This window comes from Cryptomeria japonica, chromosome 2 (genome assembly GCF_030272615.1).
Source record: "Cryptomeria japonica chromosome 2, Sugi_1.0, whole genome shotgun sequence".
Classification (NCBI taxonomy): Eukaryota; Viridiplantae; Streptophyta; class Pinopsida; order Cupressales; family Cupressaceae; genus Cryptomeria; species Cryptomeria japonica.
In genome coordinates, this window is record NC_081406.1 from 316,077,341 (window position 1) to 316,096,415 (window position 19,075).

At 35.9% G+C, this 19,075-nt stretch overlaps 1 protein-coding gene across 6 annotated transcripts in view; it reads right to left on the reverse strand.

The window, feature by feature from the left end:
• LOC131070237 (DExH-box ATP-dependent RNA helicase DExH7, chloroplastic) overlaps positions 1-19,075 on the reverse strand; it is a 408,882-nt gene that overhangs the window by 81,867 nt on the left and 307,940 nt on the right. For all 6 annotated transcript variants that reach the window (XR_009371539.1, XM_058005745.2, XM_058005743.2 and 3 more), the window contains one exon: positions 17,355-17,425. Coding sequence is in view for 5 of the 6 variants with exons in the window: in XM_058005745.2 (XP_057861728.2) it covers positions 17,355-17,425 (71 nt within the window). In the remaining variant the exon portion in view is untranslated. The remainder of the gene's footprint in view (positions 1-17,354; positions 17,426-19,075) is intronic.

A 19,075-nucleotide genomic window follows, 5' to 3' on the forward strand; every position in this document is an offset into this window, starting at 1 on the left:
AATGCAAATTTTCGGTTTTAGAAGATCTTTTAAATTTTTAGACAGTCAAATTTCAGTAATCAGTAGGCTTCTATTAGCATTCTCTTGTCCTCTCTATCTCACTCACTTTATCTGCCTCGAATTTTAGACCTATCTCCCTATCACTCTTCCTCTATCCCCTCTCTCTACCACTCTCTATCTCAGTCTCTCCTCTCTCCCCCAGGATTTAGACCTATCATTATATGTAATTTTGTAAACATTTATAAACTTATGCTTCTATCATACATTTTAAAGTTTGAAACTATGAGTATGTACTATGAAGTATGAATGATGAAATTTCAAATATTGAGTGTTTGGAGATCATATGACATGTGTAATGTTTCAATTATGGCTCTTATGTTCTCTAAATGCATTAATTTCTTTACGTTTTTTTGTAAAACTACAGTTTTTTTGTTGCCGAGTCTTTCGCGAGTCCGAGTCCGAGTCCAAGTTTTTGGTTTGCCGAGTTCGAGTTTTAAAACTTTGCTAAGAGACTTTGATCTAACTCTCTTCAATTAATTACTTCAAATGGGACCTCTTAAAGCTTAAATCATTATATTTAATATTTTCTATAAAATTTATGATTTCAAAAAAAATCAGGTTGTACCAAAAAGTGTAACCCAGTATTGTGGGATTCGCTTGGTACGGCCATACAAGCAAGTAGCTCACTCAGATATTGCTGCAAAAACTCCTAAACCTTGATGCACAATGAAGATCCCAGATCTGAAATCTCTCTTGCCACTCTTGGGAGATGTTTCGCCCCTACAAGTAGTAGAATCTCATGGAGGTTATCGTCCCCACAAGTTGCTCTCTTGGATGGTCCAAGAACCCATTGCAAAATAGAAATATTTCTTCATAACATGCCTTTCAAAATGACTCCTCAAGCCTTCTTATTCTTTTATCTCCTTGGGACGCCCTAGTTAGGGTTGAAAACTGTAATGTCCCTAAATTCTAAATGTCTAGATTCTGCCCTAGATTGCAAGTTCTAGTCAAGGATGGGTTTAGAGAGTACCTCTAAGTTTGGTGGAAGTCCCGCAAACACGTTAGAGATTGTTCCATAATTATAACTCATCAAAACAAAAAATATCATTAAGTAAATATCAGCACACACACACACATACATACATATATTGAAAGCATAAATTTGATCATTGGGAAGCTTGGATAGGGTGTCCTAGACACCCTCTAACCCAGGTCCAAGGGCAGACCTTATCCCCCTTGGCCTCATTTGGCCCTTGCCAAAATGAGGTGGCATACCTGGTGAGGTATCCTATCACCGTTCCCCTCAATCTTGTCATCACTAGCTTACTTCCAAAGATTGAATATCAGACATTCACCATGATAATGAGGGTGGTTTACCATAGGGTGCCCAAAAAGTCCACCCCCCTTCATACCACTTTGGCCTATGGGACTCTCTAGTCATTAACCATGAGGTGGCGTGCCTGGGAGGTGACCCCAACGCTGTTCCCCTGCTGGTAATCTTTCCACTTCTATCATGGCTACCATAGATGAAAAACTCGGCGAGCAATTCAAAAACTCGCGAGTAATCGCGATCCATAATCCCGCGCGAGTTAATCGCGGAAATACTCGGGGCGATTTTTTTATATACTCGCCGCGATTTTTTTGGCAAATAATCGCCGTTAATGGCCAAAACCCGCCCGAAACGCGGCACAAAATGCGAGAAAAACGCGACTTAAGTCGCAGGCAAAAAAAAAACCGAAGTCTTTATTCCATTTCGCGGCTCGCGCGACTCCGGAAGGCAAAAAACGCCACGCGATTTGCATAGGGTTTGCATTTGCACGCACGACCAGGTATCTTTTTGTATTGTTTCATTTCGAATACACAGTCATTTTGACTGTGTAATACACAATCATTTGAAATGACTGTGTATTACACAGTCAAAATGACTGTATTGTTTGCATTTGCACGCACGACCAGGTATCTTTTTGTATTGTTTTATTTCGAATACACAGTCATTTTGACTGTGTAGTACACAGTCATTTGAAATGATTGTGTATTACACAGTCAAAATGACTGTATTGTTTGCATTTGCACGCACGACCAGGTATCTTTTTGTATTGTTTTATTTCGAATACACAGTCATTTTGACTGTGTAATACACAGTCATTTGAAATGACTGTATTGTTTGCATTTGCACGCACAACCAGGTATCTTTTTGTATTGTTTTATTTCGAATGACTAAGACTGTGTAATACACAGTCATTTGAAAATGACTGTGTATTACACAGTCTTAGTCATTTCAAATGACTGTGTATTACACAGTCACAGTCATTTCAAATGACTGTGTAATACACAATCATTAGTAATTAGTAATTACAATTTACAGTCATTTCAAATGACTGTGTATTACACAGTCATCAGTCATTTGAAATGACTGTGTAATACACAGTCATTTGAAAATGACTGTGTATTACACAGTCACAGTCATTTCAAATGACTGTGTAATACACAGTCATTTCAAATTTTCAAATGACTGTGTATTACACAGTCATCATTACACAATCACAGTCATTTCAATTTTCAAATGACTGTGTAATACACAGTCATTTCAAATTTTCAAATGACTGTGTATTACACAGTCATCATTACACAGTCACAGTCATTTCAAATGACTGTGTATTACACAGTCACAGTCATTTCAATTTTCAAATGACTGTGTAATACACAGTCATTTCAAATTTTCAAATGACTGTGTATTACACAGTCATCATTACACAGTCACAGTCATTTCAAATGACTGTGTAATACACATTCATTTTCAAATGACTGTGTATTACACAGTCATCAGTCATTTGAAATGACTGTGTAATACACAGTCATTACAGTCATTTCAAAATTTCAAATGACTGATGACTGTGTAATACACGGTCATTTGAAATTTTGAAATGACTGTGTAATACATAGTCATTTTCAAATGACTGATGACTGTGTAATACATTAATCATTAATGTACATTGTAATTAATGACTGTGTATTACACAGTCAATTGTGAAATACTCATAGTCATTTGAAATGACTGTCAACTGTGTAATGTCAATGTGTATTAAAGTATTTCATTTAAATTTAAATTTGAAGTTAAAAACTTAAAAAAATACACAACCAATTAAAAATTTTAATTTTAGAGAGTCATCTATTTTGACTGTAAATAAAATACAGTTATACAGTCATTGTAATTTTTGGATGTTTGTGATTTTTTTTGGTAACAATGTTATTTATCTCTAAATGTTGCCTCTCTTTTGCTAGGTTCTTTTCCACATCTTTTTGAAAGAAAATGGATTCAGCTTCTACAGTTAAAGTTGGTGGCAAAAAGAGAGACCCTTGTTGGAAACATGGGAGACCAGGTCCAAAACGAGGAGATGTTTTTTGCAACCATTGCAAAAAAATTGTAAAAGGTGGCATTAATAGGTTCAAATATCACCTTGCAAAAATTCAATGCCGAGATACCACAAGCTGTACGGAATGTACTGAAGAGGCTACGAGAGATGCAATAGCAACGCTTGAAGCATATGATCAAAGGAAGGCAACAAAAAAGAGAACAGCAGAGGCAATGGCAGCCCCAAGGGCAGATTTGAGTTCCATGGGGTCACATACAGATGTGGGGACATCTGGTTCTTCCCTTGGGCCACGGATACGAGCAAAGGGAACTTTGGACAGCAACATGGAAAACTTCTTTATTCCACGTAACACTCCTGGTGCACAACCTGGATTGCTTGGCACTGCATGGAATAAAGAGGCTCACCAACAAGCCAAGGTGGCGTGTGCTAGATTTTTTATCTACAACGATGTTCCGTTCAATGCTATTTCTAGTCCATCTTGGGACCAATTGGTCACCGCGTTGACTGTGGCAGGTAAGGGGTTCAAATCCCCAAGCCGTTACGAGGTAAGTGGACCGTTATTGCAGGATGAGGTCCAAAACACTCATGCATTAGTGGAAGAGCAAAGGACTATTTGGGAAAAGAATGGCTGCACCATTCTTTCTGATGGATGGACAGATGGTAGGAACGGGACACTCATCAACTTTCTAGTTGCTTCAGGAGGACAGTTAGTATTTTTAAAATCAATTGATGCCTCCAATGAAGTGAAGAATGCGGAGACCTTGTGCAACATGTTGGATGAAGTGGTGATGGATGTGGGAGTGCAGAATGTCATCCAAGTTGTGACTGATAATGCAGCTGCATATGTGGCAGCCGGCAAACTTCTAATGGCTAGACATCCGACATTATTTTGGAGCCCTTGTGCTGCCCATTGTCTTGACTTGCTCCTTGAGGACATAGGGAAACTAAGTTGGGTAAAGAAAGTGGTTGAAGATGGAAGGAATATCACCAAATACATCTACAATCACACATGGGTCCTGAATCTTATGAGAGAACACACTGAAGGTAAGGATCTTGTGCGGTCGGGGGTCACACGCTTTGCTACCAATTTCCTCACCTTGCAGAGCATACTTGCTACATTGCCCAACCTGAAGCGGATGTTCGTGAGTGAAAGATGGTTGGGGAGTCCTTATGCTACAAAGCCTGAAGCAGAGAAGGTTGTGATTGCCATTTTTGATACTAATTTTGCCAAGATGGTGGAGGAGATCATCAATGTAAGTTTTGAAACTTTAATTGATGATTTATTATTTAATTTTCTAATATTTCAATCTGCTGATTTTGTTAGATTTTTTATATCTAGGTGTCGGAACCGTTGGTGAGGGTGCTACGAATGGTGGATGGGGATCATAACTCCATGGGGTATCTATATGAGGCCATGGATAAGGCCAAAGAGGCGATTCAACACTTGTATGGGTCAAACAAGACCAAGTATGAACCCATATGGCGCATAATTGATCGGAGGTGGAACCATCAACTCCACCAACATATTCATGCTGCTGCCTACTTCTTGAATCCCAAGTTTTTTTACTCTCCGAGTTTCAAAGCAGATGCAGAGGTTAGAATTGGCCTTGACACATGCATTCGGAGATTAGTTGATGATGAGATCCTTCGAGACCTGATACTTGATGAGTTGCAGAGTTATAAGAAGGCCTTAGGGGAATTGTTTTCTTCACCTGATTGCAAACGTAGGAGAGCCACCTTACGACCAGGTAAAAAAAAACATATGTTTAATTTTTACCATTTATTTCTCTCTTTAAGATTATTGAAATCTTTACAAGTTATAAATCACATTTTGTATCCTTGCAGATTTGTGGTGGGAAGATTATGGTGCCACAACGCCTAATCTTCAAAAGCTTGCCATCCGCATATTATCACAGCCTTGTAGTGCTTCTGGTTGTGAGCGCAACTGGAGTGTTTTTGAGAACATCCACACAAAAAAGCGCAATAGGTTGACTCAACAACGCTTGAATGATCTTGTCTATGTGCGGTACAACATTCGATTACATGAGAAGAAGGTGCTAGGGCAAGATTCACATGAAGCACTTGACTTGGATGACATTGATCCATATGCAGCAGAATGGGTTGCTTCTCCTGATGATGTTGATAATGATTTGGATCCATTCCTTACTAATGAGCAGCTGAGTGAGTTGGAGAGGGCAGGAGAGGAATGGGATGCGGAAGTGGCAGCACGTGAGGAGGAGCAGGAGGTTGATCATGCAGAAGAGGCACCTGTTAGTGTTGAGGATGTTGCCACTACTTCAGCACCACCCACCCAGCGGCCACAATCTATTTTGAGCTTTAGTCGTAGACGCAATTTATGATTTCTTATTTTCATAATTTCATTGATACCAAACTTTGAACTTGATATGTAATCAGAATTTCAGAGGTTCTTGTTTTGTGGTCTATGACTCTATAACTCTATGAGACTGTCACTATGATACGTTGATATGTATTGAACTCTTATACATATGTTGCACTTGGTTTTTGGTTTATGCTATGATACTTGCATTTGTTGCTATGTATTACCAAAAAAATTTGATTTATATATCATGGAAATCATATATGTTATACAAATTTGGTGTAAATGTGTGTTTTTGAATTATATATAAAAAAAAAATGTATTTTCAAATGTTCGATAAAGTTGCCGAGTTTTGCCGAGTTTTTTGCCGAGTTTTGGCGAGTCCCGAGTTTTAAAATTTTTTTGGCCTTGCCGAGTTATTGCAAAATCCGAGTTTTTCATCTATGATGGCTACAATGCATTCAGATTACAAGCAAATATATATATCTATATGTGTGTGTGTGTAAATACCATAAGGAACTAGAACTCCCCCCCCCCCGAGAGGTATATTATTGTTGGAATGTTATGCATAGAATCTATTCCCCAACCCCATATAATTTTAGGGCTATGGCCCTACTATTCGCCAGTAGGGCCATAGCCCTAAAATTCTATGGGGTCGGGGAATGGATCCTAAGTAAAATGCCAACAATAATATACCTCCCGAGGGGGGGGGGGGTCTAGTTCCTTTTGGTATACATATATATTCAGTCAATTACAGAATGTCCTTAATCAGATATATATTCAGAACATATATAAACAATCTTATCAGCAGCATGTTGTTTGTCATAAATATGAAAAAGTAGGTATAAAGTAACACTATGCTATGTTGAATAATCACAAGCAGCAGTATATATCAATTAGGAGAATGCAGATATAAACGTAGTTACCAAACCATATCACAACAAGAATATATAATCGCAAAGTCATTCAGTCTCTATCCTTCAATGATATTTATATGATTGATTCAATGAATTCCTTTGATTGGATGATTTGAGTTATTGGTGAAATGATGACTAAGTGATTGTTGATTAGATGATTGATGAGTGAGTGAGGGATCGTTGAATGCCTGGAACGATCTCTCCTTTATGCTTATTGGGGGAAGAGTCACCACCTTTCATAGAAATTGAGGCACCACCTTTCATAACAATTGAGTCACCATTTTCATTGCTGCCTTTGAGAATAATATATTATTCTCCAAATTGATCTCGCTTCCCTCTCTTCCTCAAATGAACCTTCTCCCCTTTATATCTTCTCTCTTCATCATGCCTGCCCCTTGGCAAGAGACACAACTATCACAATTTCCACCCTTTAAAATAGTACAACCCTTTAGAAGAGACACAACCTTATCTACTTCCTATTTATTTCTTCCTCCATTAATCCTTCCTTGGATTCCATGCTTTATTCCAATTTTCCCTCCTTATCCCCTTTCAAATGATTTTTTCTCCCTCCTATATCTCTTTTTTGAGAGATTCACAACCCTTCATTCCATGCCTTTTGACCATTCATTAACTTAATTATATTTTAATTATATTATATTATTATTATTTATTATAAAATCCTATCTCAAATGAGGACATTATAGTCCACTCCACCCAAAATTGCTTGTCCTCAAGTGATGGTCATGGAGTGTTTTAAGATGATTCCCAATATGAAATTGCTTTCAAAACACACATGGAACAAACTTGTTGAAAATCATCAAACATGATGTGAAGCATATTCAAGACATAAGACATACATTAGGAAGGCATACACACCATGATAGTCATGCAGAAAACACATAAATGCATGTAAGATATGAAGCATATATACAAGACACCAAGCATACATGAGAAAGGTACACATACAAAATAGCCTAATTACTTTGTTCCACACATTGTTCTAGGAGCACAACCTTCACTTGAAGGTACAAGATGGAATAGAGAGAAGCATGAGCAAGCAAGGATAGCAGCATCAAACTTTTGGTATTACAATAATTTACCTTTCAATGCGGAAAACAATCTGTATTGGGAAGGTTTGGTTAATGCATTTACAATTGCAAGTAAGGGGTTTAAGGCCCCAACAGGTATAGACTTTAGAGGGCCATTGCTAGAGCAAACAGTAAAAAATGCACTAGTTTTGGTTGATGATCAAAAAAGATATTGGAGGAGAAAAGGATGCAGCATGTTATCGGATGGATGGAATGGACGAAATAGGACTCTCCTCAACTTCTTGGTGACTTCAAATGGTGCAATGGTATTCCTAAACTCTATTGATGCCTCAAATGAAATAAAAAATGCAGAAACTTTGTGTAATCTATTGGATGGGGTGATCCAGGAAGTTGGACTTGAGAATGTTGTCCAAATTATCACGAACAACGCAGCTGCATATGTAGCTGCAGGTAGAAAGCTTATGGAGAGGCATCTTACAATTGCATGGAGTCCTTGTGCTACACATGCTTGGACTTGTTGTTAGAGGACACTCTGAAGATTGGATGGGTGAAAAGGGTGGTTGAAGATTGGACTTGGGTCCTTGCTTTGATGAGAAAACACGCAAATGGCAAGGACCTTGTGCGGCTTGGAGTGACATGATTTGCTAGTCACTTCGTCACTTTGTAGAGCATTCTTGGTGCCATTCCTCATCTTAAGCAAATGTATGTGTCTAATACTTGGTTGAAGTTTGCATACTCCAAAAGAGCTGAAGCAGAGAAAGATTGTAAGCATTGTTTTTTTTGAAGGGTTCACCAAAAGTGGAGAGGAGTTGATTGGGGTAAGTAACAAACACAAACATAAACTTTATACAAGACAATCTATTTGGTGTATTTTTTAGAAGTTAATTTTGTACTAATTTAAAATTTGTTTTCATTTATTTAGGTGATAGAACCTTTGGTAAGGGTTCTTTGTATGGTGGATGGAGAGAGCATGCCAATGGGTTTCATTTATGAGGCCATGGATAGGGCCAAAGATGCCATTTCACATTACTATGGCGGAAATACAAGAAAATGTGAAATCCTTTGGCACATCATTGATCGTAGGTGGACAAACCAACTCCACCAATTGATACATGCCTTCGCCTACTTCTTGAACCCGAAATTCTACTTCTCCAATTCTTTTAAGGCTGATGAAGAGGTCATGGCAAGTGTTGTTGCATGCATTGATAAGATGGCACCTAATCCTGAGTTGAGAGACAATGTTCTTGATGAGTTAGAGGTGACATTTGACATTTGCTATATCTTTATTTATGAATTTAGAAATGTTCATTGTTGAGTTTGACTATCTATTTATGAATTTGGAAATGTTCATTGTTCAAGATCTACAAGAGTGCAGAGAGGAAAACAACAACCAGGTAAAAAATTTAGTTCAATACTACAAAAAAAAAACTAGAAACTTGATTGTTACATTTTTTTCTCAATTCTAATATTTCTAATTGTTTTTTTGTAGATTTATGGTGCTGGCATGCTTAATCTTCAAAAGATAGCCATTGGTGTTTTGGCCCAGCCATGTAGTGCTTATGGGTGTGAACGGAATTGGAGTTTATCTGAGAGCATTCACACAAAGAAGAGAAATAGGTTGACACAAAAACACCTCAATGATCTTATCTTCGTTTGGTACAACCTTTGCCTTCGCACTAGAAAGATGGAGGGTGTTTCACATGAGGCCATTGACTTGGATGAAATTGATCCATATGGTGATTGGACTATCAATGAACAAAATGATAGTGATGATGTCCTACTTACCGAAGAAGATCGAGCAAAAATAGAGGGAGGAGCAGCTCAAGAAGAAGAAGCAGCAGGATTGGATGAAATGGAGGAGGATGAAGATGAGGAGTTTGATTTTGAAGAAGAATCATCTCACCATTTAGATACCTCAACACCTACTGCTACTACTACTGACTCAAGGCCTGAAAAATTGAGCTATATTAGGAGAGCAAAGAGGAAGATGTAGTCTTCTCTTTAGTTTGTTGTTTTTCACAATTGAACATATTATATTTAATTTTGTAAACATTTATAAACTTATGCTGCTGTTATACATTTTAAACTTTGAAGAAATTTCAAATATTGAGTGTTTGGAGATCATATGACATGTGTAATGTTTCAATTATGGCTCTTATGTTCTCTAAATGCACTAATATCTTCTTTTTTTTTTTTTTTCTCTAATACTACGGTTTTTTTTTGCCGAGTCCTTGCTGAGTCCTTTCCCAAGTTTTTGCCAAGTTTGAGTTCGAGTCCAATTTTTGGGCTGCCGAGTCCATGGCGAATCCGAGTCATCAAACTTTGCCCCTAAGTACATGTTTTCTCCCTCTGGGACCTATGAGGGTTGCCAATACCTCCTAGACTCCCTGGTGAAATATCTGTTCTCTTTCACTCATAAGCTGAACTCACACTAAATTCTGATTTGTATTGAAATAGGCTGGCTAAAAACTGCTTTGATACCACTATAACGTCCCACCCCAAGTGGAACACTGTCACTGCAGCCTGCCTGTTAATTTTAGTTTAATAAACTATTATCCTGGGTTTTTGGTGGTCTTTCAAAATTGGACAAAAGTTGCAGAAATGTGCTTTCATTTGAGTTTGTAGTTTTAAGAGAGAGAACAATTGAATAGCTTTGCAAGTAAGGAAGCAAACTGAAACTTATTAAGAGATTACAGCCAAGCTTACAATTTCAATCAGATTGCTGCTGTAAACTATTTCACTAGTTCATAAGGCAAAGATGCTATTGCAAATAAGAGTCTTTCCAATCGCAGACACACATAAAGGGCAGTTCCTTGTATCAAGGTAGTTAACAAGCTGATTTGAGAGTGAGCACACAATCAAGAAGCTTACTCAGAAAATAAATTACAATAAAAATCAGTCTTCTTCATCTCCAATCTGCTACCACATAAAGGTCTGATATAGGCTCTTGTGTTGGCTAATATACACTGTGACTAGCCCTTGAGTTGGGACTGTTTAGAAATGCCATAATCCTCAGCTGGTATGGCGTATTATAGGTCTGATTTATGTGTATTGAACTCTTAATGATTGCTGCAACCCTTGTTTACTGATTGTGTGTGTTGGTGAAGTGATTCTGCTAAAGGATAGCAACTTAGAAACGAGTTTGGGCTGGAAATGACCCTCCAAAGTGCTGCAAATGGGGTCGGCTAGGCACACAAGCACCTCACTCAGCCAACATCAAATAAACTCAAAACAACTGATCCAAATGCTTCTCTAATCTGATGTAAAGTCTTCTACACATTGGTATGAAGTTGTTGATAATAAACTAAATGAAAGATGATAGTAAATTGGTATTTTTTGAGCTTCTTCTACCGAGAAATGGTACGACGACACAAGCAGGTAGCTCAATCGAATTTTACTGCAAAAATTCCTAAACCTTGATGCATAATGGAGATCCCTAATCTGAAATCTCTCTTACCACCCTTGGGAGAAGTTTCAGCCTTGTAAGTAGCTGAATTTCATGGAGGTTATCATCCCCACAAGCTGCTCTCTTGGCTGGTCCAATAACCCACTGCAAAACAGAAATATTTCTCCATAACATGCCTTCCAAAATGACTCCTCAAGCCCTCTTATTCTTTTCTCTCCTTGGGACGCACAAATTAGGGTTGAAACCCTAACATCTTAATGTCCATTTATACTATGACTTTTAACTTGAGATTATTTCCTATTTAATATTTCCTCACTAATGGTACAACCAACTTAGAGTTATATGGTTTGCTTTATGCCCACACCTTTTATCCATCTCTTCCCCATTCACTCTCTTACTAGATTAATCACTTAAGACAAATGATAACTTAAAGCTCTAAGTGCGTTTCAGTGATCCCAAAGAAAAGTTATGAAATTCAATGCAACTTAATTGGAGTGATTAAGCTTAATGCTCTGGTAAGTCCAGAAGGAAACCTCCTGACCTATTTTTCTGAAGACCAACCTGCTTGAGTCCTCTATCCAAACTGTTAGTCTACGAGGACTTAAAAGAGACTAACCTTGGAAGCAAAACTGGCTAAGGAGGGGACATTAGACTCGCGTCAAATATTCTTATATGCAGGCATGCTTGAATATTGCTCTCCTAATGCTTCCTTTGATTAAAACAACTTTGCAAAGTACAAAGCATCAATTCTCTATTCTCATAATTTATTTCATGCATTGGATTATAATCCCGAAGATAATAGAATAGGTCACCTTTAATTGTTGGTTTGAGAATTGTGACAAGCTCAAACCAAACATTGCGCTCAAACGCATGCTCCTTAACAAAGTTTCTTAGTAAATCGAACTTATTTATATCATGAATTGGAACACCCTACTCATATTCTCAATTGACATCATCAAAATAATCCAGCCTTAGACTAGTTTTTGATTGTTGGGAAAATTCTCGATTTGCTCTTGATTTAACATGTCCAACTAAAATATTGGTCATGCCCAGCTAGGAAGATCTTCACCAAACAATTAAACCAACTTCACCAATAAGGCGCCAATCATTTTGAGTTTGACTGCCTAGGTTCATCCAATGAAACGCCGACAAGTTAAAGACTCGCAAATCATTATTCTAACAACTTTCCTGAATTTCCATAACTCTTTTTGTCTACCCACGTCAAAACAAATCACTGGCGATCCCTAGGAGGCTTGGTGTAGGAAGGAATATCAATTGGGAAAAAATAAATCCACTCAAGTTTCAAGATATAAATATACACAAAAAATTAAAGGAAAAATAAATAAATTTGCTATATAAAGAGCATCATCTGATGTAACTCATTCTTTTAGCATTTTATAAGCAACTTGATTATAGTGTTAATTTTATAAGAAATTATATTCAAATAGCTTTCTGAGTTTTTCATAAAAAAAATACAAACATAAAATACACTAAAAATGCACAATTCATTAGCTTACATCATTTCAAAATTTAAAACATAACTGTCACTTTTTAGTGAAAAAATAAAAAATTTGGGTCAATGTTGGGCATATTCTTTATAAAAGTTATAGTAGTGAGTGAAAAAGGTCAAGTAAAATAGTGAGTGAACAAGGTCAACTGAAAAATGCCACTTTATCAAGACATATATATATATATATATATCTCAAGATGTGCGTGTATTGAAAAACAACGATTTCCTTGGGATGTAATCTTTTGTCTTAATTATTTACCTAAACTAGAAAAAAAATATACCATCTTGACATAGAATATTTTACCTAGTGCATCATATTTTTTCAAATTTTTAATAAATTTGAGTATTTTTTCTTGACATGATAATCAACTTTATAGTTTGGTGGTGATAACCCACTCGATGTAAAAATGCAAAAAAATATATATATAATAATTAAATAGTAAACTATTAAAAATATACATTTTTGAAAACTACACTTACAAATCTACAAAAGGGTATTTTTAGATATTTTTAAAAAGTATTATTTACATGAGTAAGAGTTGTTAAAACACCAAGTTTTTCAAATAATTTTTTTTTTGGTAATATAGCCTCGAATCGATGCTAGATATTGTTAATGTTTTGTAGCTTCGGTCAGATAATTCTAATCGATGAAATCAAATGCTTAATTGGCCTTAAGCATTTGATATCTATCCTCTACAAGTATTAATCCATTATTTGCATTATGTATTTAATAAGATTCTTGCTTAAATATTAATCTTGAAATATGATTATGAATTAATCATATGTATATATTTAATAATGTATAACTATACACTATTAAATATACACATATAATTAATTTGATTATATCAAATAACATTTAATCATATGCTTATCGATATTTACTATCGATCAGATTATGTGCGTTTAGCAAATCATATTAACAATGTAACAAATGCAAATTGGTTACCAATAATTATCGACTGCATTTCATTACGTATCGGCGTGTTCTTACACGGTCGAGAGACATGTCTCTACGTAGACATGATCCACGTAGAGGCATGCCTCTACGAAGGCATGTCTCTCTTCTTATATAAGGAGAGAGACAATCGTATTATGGATGTACAGAATAATTACAATGCAGAAATAATATCGACTGCCTCCCAGAATATTGCAGGCCATTTGCTGTTGGAAATTTAATATATTAATTGATTCTATTTTCATGTAAAATTGCAATAAGATTAATATCAGTTTTAATTGATCATTGTACAACAGTTCATGTTAAATTAATTGATATACAAAGAAATCCTTATATTGATATAAGAAGTGGAAATTGCATTAATAAGATTTAAAAGATCCTATATTCAAATCTGATATAAACATTAACACATATGGCATTTAGTGAACAAGTTTAGTTGGAAAAGTTTTGGATTTATCTAACTTAGCTAGATCATGTGTTTGACCAAAATTGAATTTTGGTTAAAAATGCTTAAATTCACTTGTGCAAATAAGTTGGCTGAAAGTGTGAAACAGATTTGCACTTCTACTTAGGAGAAAATCTCTTGAAGATTGTACAAGGATGGATATTCTTTGAAAACTTTGAGGTTGGATGAGGGATCTACTTGCGGTCTTTTGTTTTTTTCTTGTTAAAAAGAAGTTCAGGTGAAAAAGATCCTTGTATTGTGGTTAAGAAAAAATCATTGGACTGTAGTGTTGTCATATGTTCATTGGTTGTCCATTGTTATCTAGTTGTGCGTAATGCTTAATGTTTCATGCTGTACAAGGGTCTAAGCCATTTCAAAATTCCCATTTACCTTAATCGAAAACATTTTTGAAGTCCTCATCTGGATTGCCAAGCACTAATTGGTACTAGATATCAATTCTGATCAAAAAATAATGTTTGGGAAGAAAACATGTTAAGAAATAGCACACTATATACCAAGGTTTATAGATAATGTAAATGGATAATGTAATGGCCAGCTTATCATGCACACAACTCATGTTTAAAAAGGATGGGCTAAATGAGTAGATCTTGTAATGGGTCCAATAGGCTACTTTTCATATAAGATAGATTTGCAATTATACGTGTCTAAGGTGGGTTAAGTATGTAGACTAGCTCTAGGAAAATATAAGAAGATAGGATATAAATAGATTAATGTATTATTGTAAAGAAATAGAGAAAGATACTTGAACGTACTTGGGCTCTAATTGGTAGGAATATTTAGAGTGCTACCTTCCATAAGGAGAACTGTTTAGTGTTGGATTTACTTCAAGGTTATTTTAGTATATTAGACTATAATGATGATTAGGGTACAACAATACTCACTATATTGCATGTGGTGTAATATATTCTATTATGTTACATTTATGTATATTTTCTATTATCATATGGTTGGATCTTACGGTTTAATACGATCATCCAATTTTGTGCCCCAAGTCAAGTTTGATGGGTGATACTAGCGAATAACCTTTACTTGGTGTCACTTGAGTTATTGTCATGTAACATCCTTACATAACATGTAAAGCTTTAATTTGCATAAGCTTGTGTCCGGTTCAATTGGAAGAAAGCTTCCTCCCTATGACATCTATTTAAGAGAGTAACAGACCCATATTTCAAAAGATACTTTCCGATTAGAGAGCTTTTATTTGTTGTGAATATTTTCCAATTATAGAACTTCTATTTGCTGTGAAGTACAAACATAAATTATCTTGGTATCCAGTCTATAGCGTGGAGCTCTCTTCTTTTTGTGATTATTTTCTTTTAATTATAAAGTTTTCAACTATTGATCAGTTCTTTATTGAATATAATACTAAAGTTTATATACATGGGTCTCACAATAATAGCTAAGACCAATGAAGCTTCCATCTTTAATTTTTAACTAGTAAATGCATTTACTGGGTGTTGTGAGTTGTCTAAGCAGATTGACGTTGCACATGGATCAATAACATATATTCATGAAAACACAAAGTGAAAAATGATATCATCTTTAGACCAATCCGGTTTCTCATTTCCAAAGATAAATAATATCACATCAAAGTTTTAAAAGTGTTCCAAACAAAATATGTGATAACAGATAAGTAATGTCAAGCATTTTGACTATCAAGGTGGCAAGTTGCATTTGTAAATATCCATTCAAGTGAATTTGTTTATAAATATCCAAGTTGCTTGAAAGCTCCTAACAGAGGACATGATAAATGTTTTACAATCATGTATTTATATAATGTATTTTCCTAATAAATCTTTTAGCAAAGCAATAGCCTGTCTAAATGATGAGCTCAAAATCTCTGTCTGAAGCTGTCAACTCTTCATAGCCATATGCATAAAGATTTGTTAGTAAGGATTGAATAAAAAATTAAACTATAAAATTAATCTAGAATATGGATACATATGTTTGATTCCTCTAATATATGGATATGCAGTGTGCTCTATTTTATAGCTGACAAATATATAGATGGAACTTAGTTACTTATATTCTTGTGGCAAAAAAATCTATCCCATGCATTATAAGCTATGCTCCCCAAGTTTCCAAGATAGGGACAGCAGGGGATAGGGTGACGTGTTTCCAGGACAGGTCTTTGGGAGTTGGGAGGCCATTTTTTAGGGAATGGCAAGCGATGGATATTGAAATATAAGAAAGTTTAAAAGTTGTTTTAGTTCTTTATCATTCATGGAATCGAGTTTCCTTGTGCAGGTATATGCATTTTATACATTGAGCAAGTCATTGCTGCAGAACACTAGACTGGCAAGTTAAGCTGTGAAACGGTATGTCATCTATGTTGAAGGTTTGAAACCTTTATATTAAAACATTCCTAAATGCAAAATACTTTTCAGAAAGTTGGTTTACTGAATTTTGCTCGGTGAAATCATACCCTTGATGCTAATAGCTTGATCTACGTAAGAAATTCATGCCACAACAGTGGGTCTTACAAAAGTTCAATAGAAAATATATTTTCCAAAACAAAGTCCTGTTTCTTCACAGATTCTTCTCAAGCAAGTCTTCAGGGGAAAGAAGTAATGTTTTCTTTTAAGCAGGATATATTTTCTTAAATATGCTTTCCACTTAGATTGGTATCAAGATGAGCTATTAGCATAGGTTACCGTTAGGTGACTGCATAAATTCAAAGTATGGAGAACTAGAGAGCTAGTTGATACTAAACAAAATTCTATTTGAGAGAGATGGCTTATTTTTTCTTGCACTCTATGCAGATGTGAGAACCATTGAATGCAGCAAACACTACTTTTGATCATAGCAACCACCTTAATACTAAGGAAGCCCTTTTTTTTCAAATTTATGTTTTTTCTATTAAAAAAAGTGACTATAAAATGCCTGTGCCATAGGGGATGGCTAACCATTCCCATGATGGTCAAGGCTATCCCCTAGTAGTTTTGGGAATGGTATGCCATAGCCATTTCCAGCAAGGTTGGGGTTGTTGCTTAGTCGTCCCCTAAAGTACCCTGCTGTTTCTTGTTAAAAAATTGCAGTATCCAGAACATTTACTTAAATTCTCAAAAAATTGTGGACAGGTAGTGATATTTATTAGCCGTCCTACATTCTCAAAATGTCCCTTAGGCAAGGGACGTTGCCACATAAAGCATAGATATAAGAGTATGTAAGGTTTAATACATGTTAATATGTGTGAGAAAACTAGCAGGTCTAATCTTCCAAGGGACTAATGTTTAAAAACACAAAATAATTTGAATAGTGTGTAGAGAACCTTCTAAAAACGGTAACAAAGAGCAATCATTAACATAATAAATAAAAAAGTCCAATAATCATTACCTTATCATATATAATGCAGAATTGCTGAGAAAATAAGATTTACAAAATTCACGTGCAGCTGTGCCTCCTCTCTACAAGCAGAAGAATTCAATGGTTAACAATAGGCAGGAATAAAAAATACAACTAACCTGGCACAGTTAAACAGCAGTTAAACAGACATTACTGTCTTCTCCTATGAAATATCCTCAGATTAATTGTAATAATATAGTACAATCAGTTATTTAGCAGAGTCCATATTACCATACACTCACTCGTTAATTGTAACACAATGATTCAAGCATTCTAAAAAGAACTTCAATAGTTTGATTTCTAGGAATTCAAGCATATTATGCATGGAGTAGAAGTCTTTGTGGGACTCGTTGCAGCAATTAATCCCGACTATTAGTTTAATAGACTTTCTGGCCTGCATAAATCTTAATTGTCTTCCCATAATAGTAGAATCAGTTCAAGTGATGTATTCTTTCTGTCTCTTTCTGAACAACTCTTGCATAATTGCTATCAATGCTAGGAGTGTTCTCCAGCTAGCATGGAAAATAATTCTCATGCTTGACAGTGTTTCATAATCAATTTTCTACAAACAATGGGACTTTTGTACCTTTTATCTCCACTTATAAATCACCACAAGTCAACAGAAAGAAAATTCAGAAAATAGGTCGAGAAGATTCGACGATATTATTGAACAATTGTTTGGAACTTTGGTGATGTTGAAAGATGAAAGAAATTATACGTCCAACAAAATTGACTCTGTTGTAGGAAATTGCATTCATCATTTCTGCCTACATGTTATGCCATGTCATATCCTTGTAATAACTTAAGCAATCTCAAATTTCACAAAAACTGAAAACATTGCTTTGTTTGTTTTGGTACCAAAGCACACGTTTAGCTTGCATGCCTTATTTTTAACAATCTTTGGTTTGTGTTGTGTCTTAAGCAGTTATAGACATGCACAACTATTTCACCCTATGCAGTTTGTTCTTGTCCAATGTTAGGGGCAAAAACGTATGTTAGTAAGAATAATAGTTATAAGTATGTTATGTGTGTTTATGTTGTTGCCGAGAGGTTCCTGTCGGGTAGTTGGGAGTTGGTGATGGTTGGCAACTTGACCAACCGTTGGGTCTTTATATTGTTTGGTGGGAAGGGAACCTCGGCAGGGAGATGATTATGTATGGACAATTCTGGACATTGGAATAAAGATATAACTTTCTGATCTAATTATTATCATTTGTCATTTATGTTATGATGTACAATTGTTCTGTTCCATGAATACTTGGTACGTGCAGGAAATACTGTGTTATCTGATTATTCACCAACTATACATTTAGGACTTCGACTCAGAAGATTCCAATCGAGGGGAGTGGGATTTTGAAGGAGACAGAGGAGGGAAAGAGCCCGACGAGGAAGGAGTGTTGGAACTGGACGGGTGTTCTGAGGATGGAACCAGTTCACTCGCGGGACTCTTTCAGTAGCAAATGGAGGACTATGAGGTCTTCCACCCAGAGTGTCACATGCTGCAAATATGTGAGATAGGAGAATCAAGCGGCGTGACGAAAGAACAATCCTTTCCCTCGGAGTACGGTAGATACCAAGAGGGAATGGCAAGAGTGGATGACAGGCCAGCCCACCAGTTTGAACGGGATAAACCCATCAAGTACGAGGAACTGGGTGTGGAGAAGATTAATCTGGGCAGTGAGGTAGAACCACAGGTGATACTGGTAGGAGAT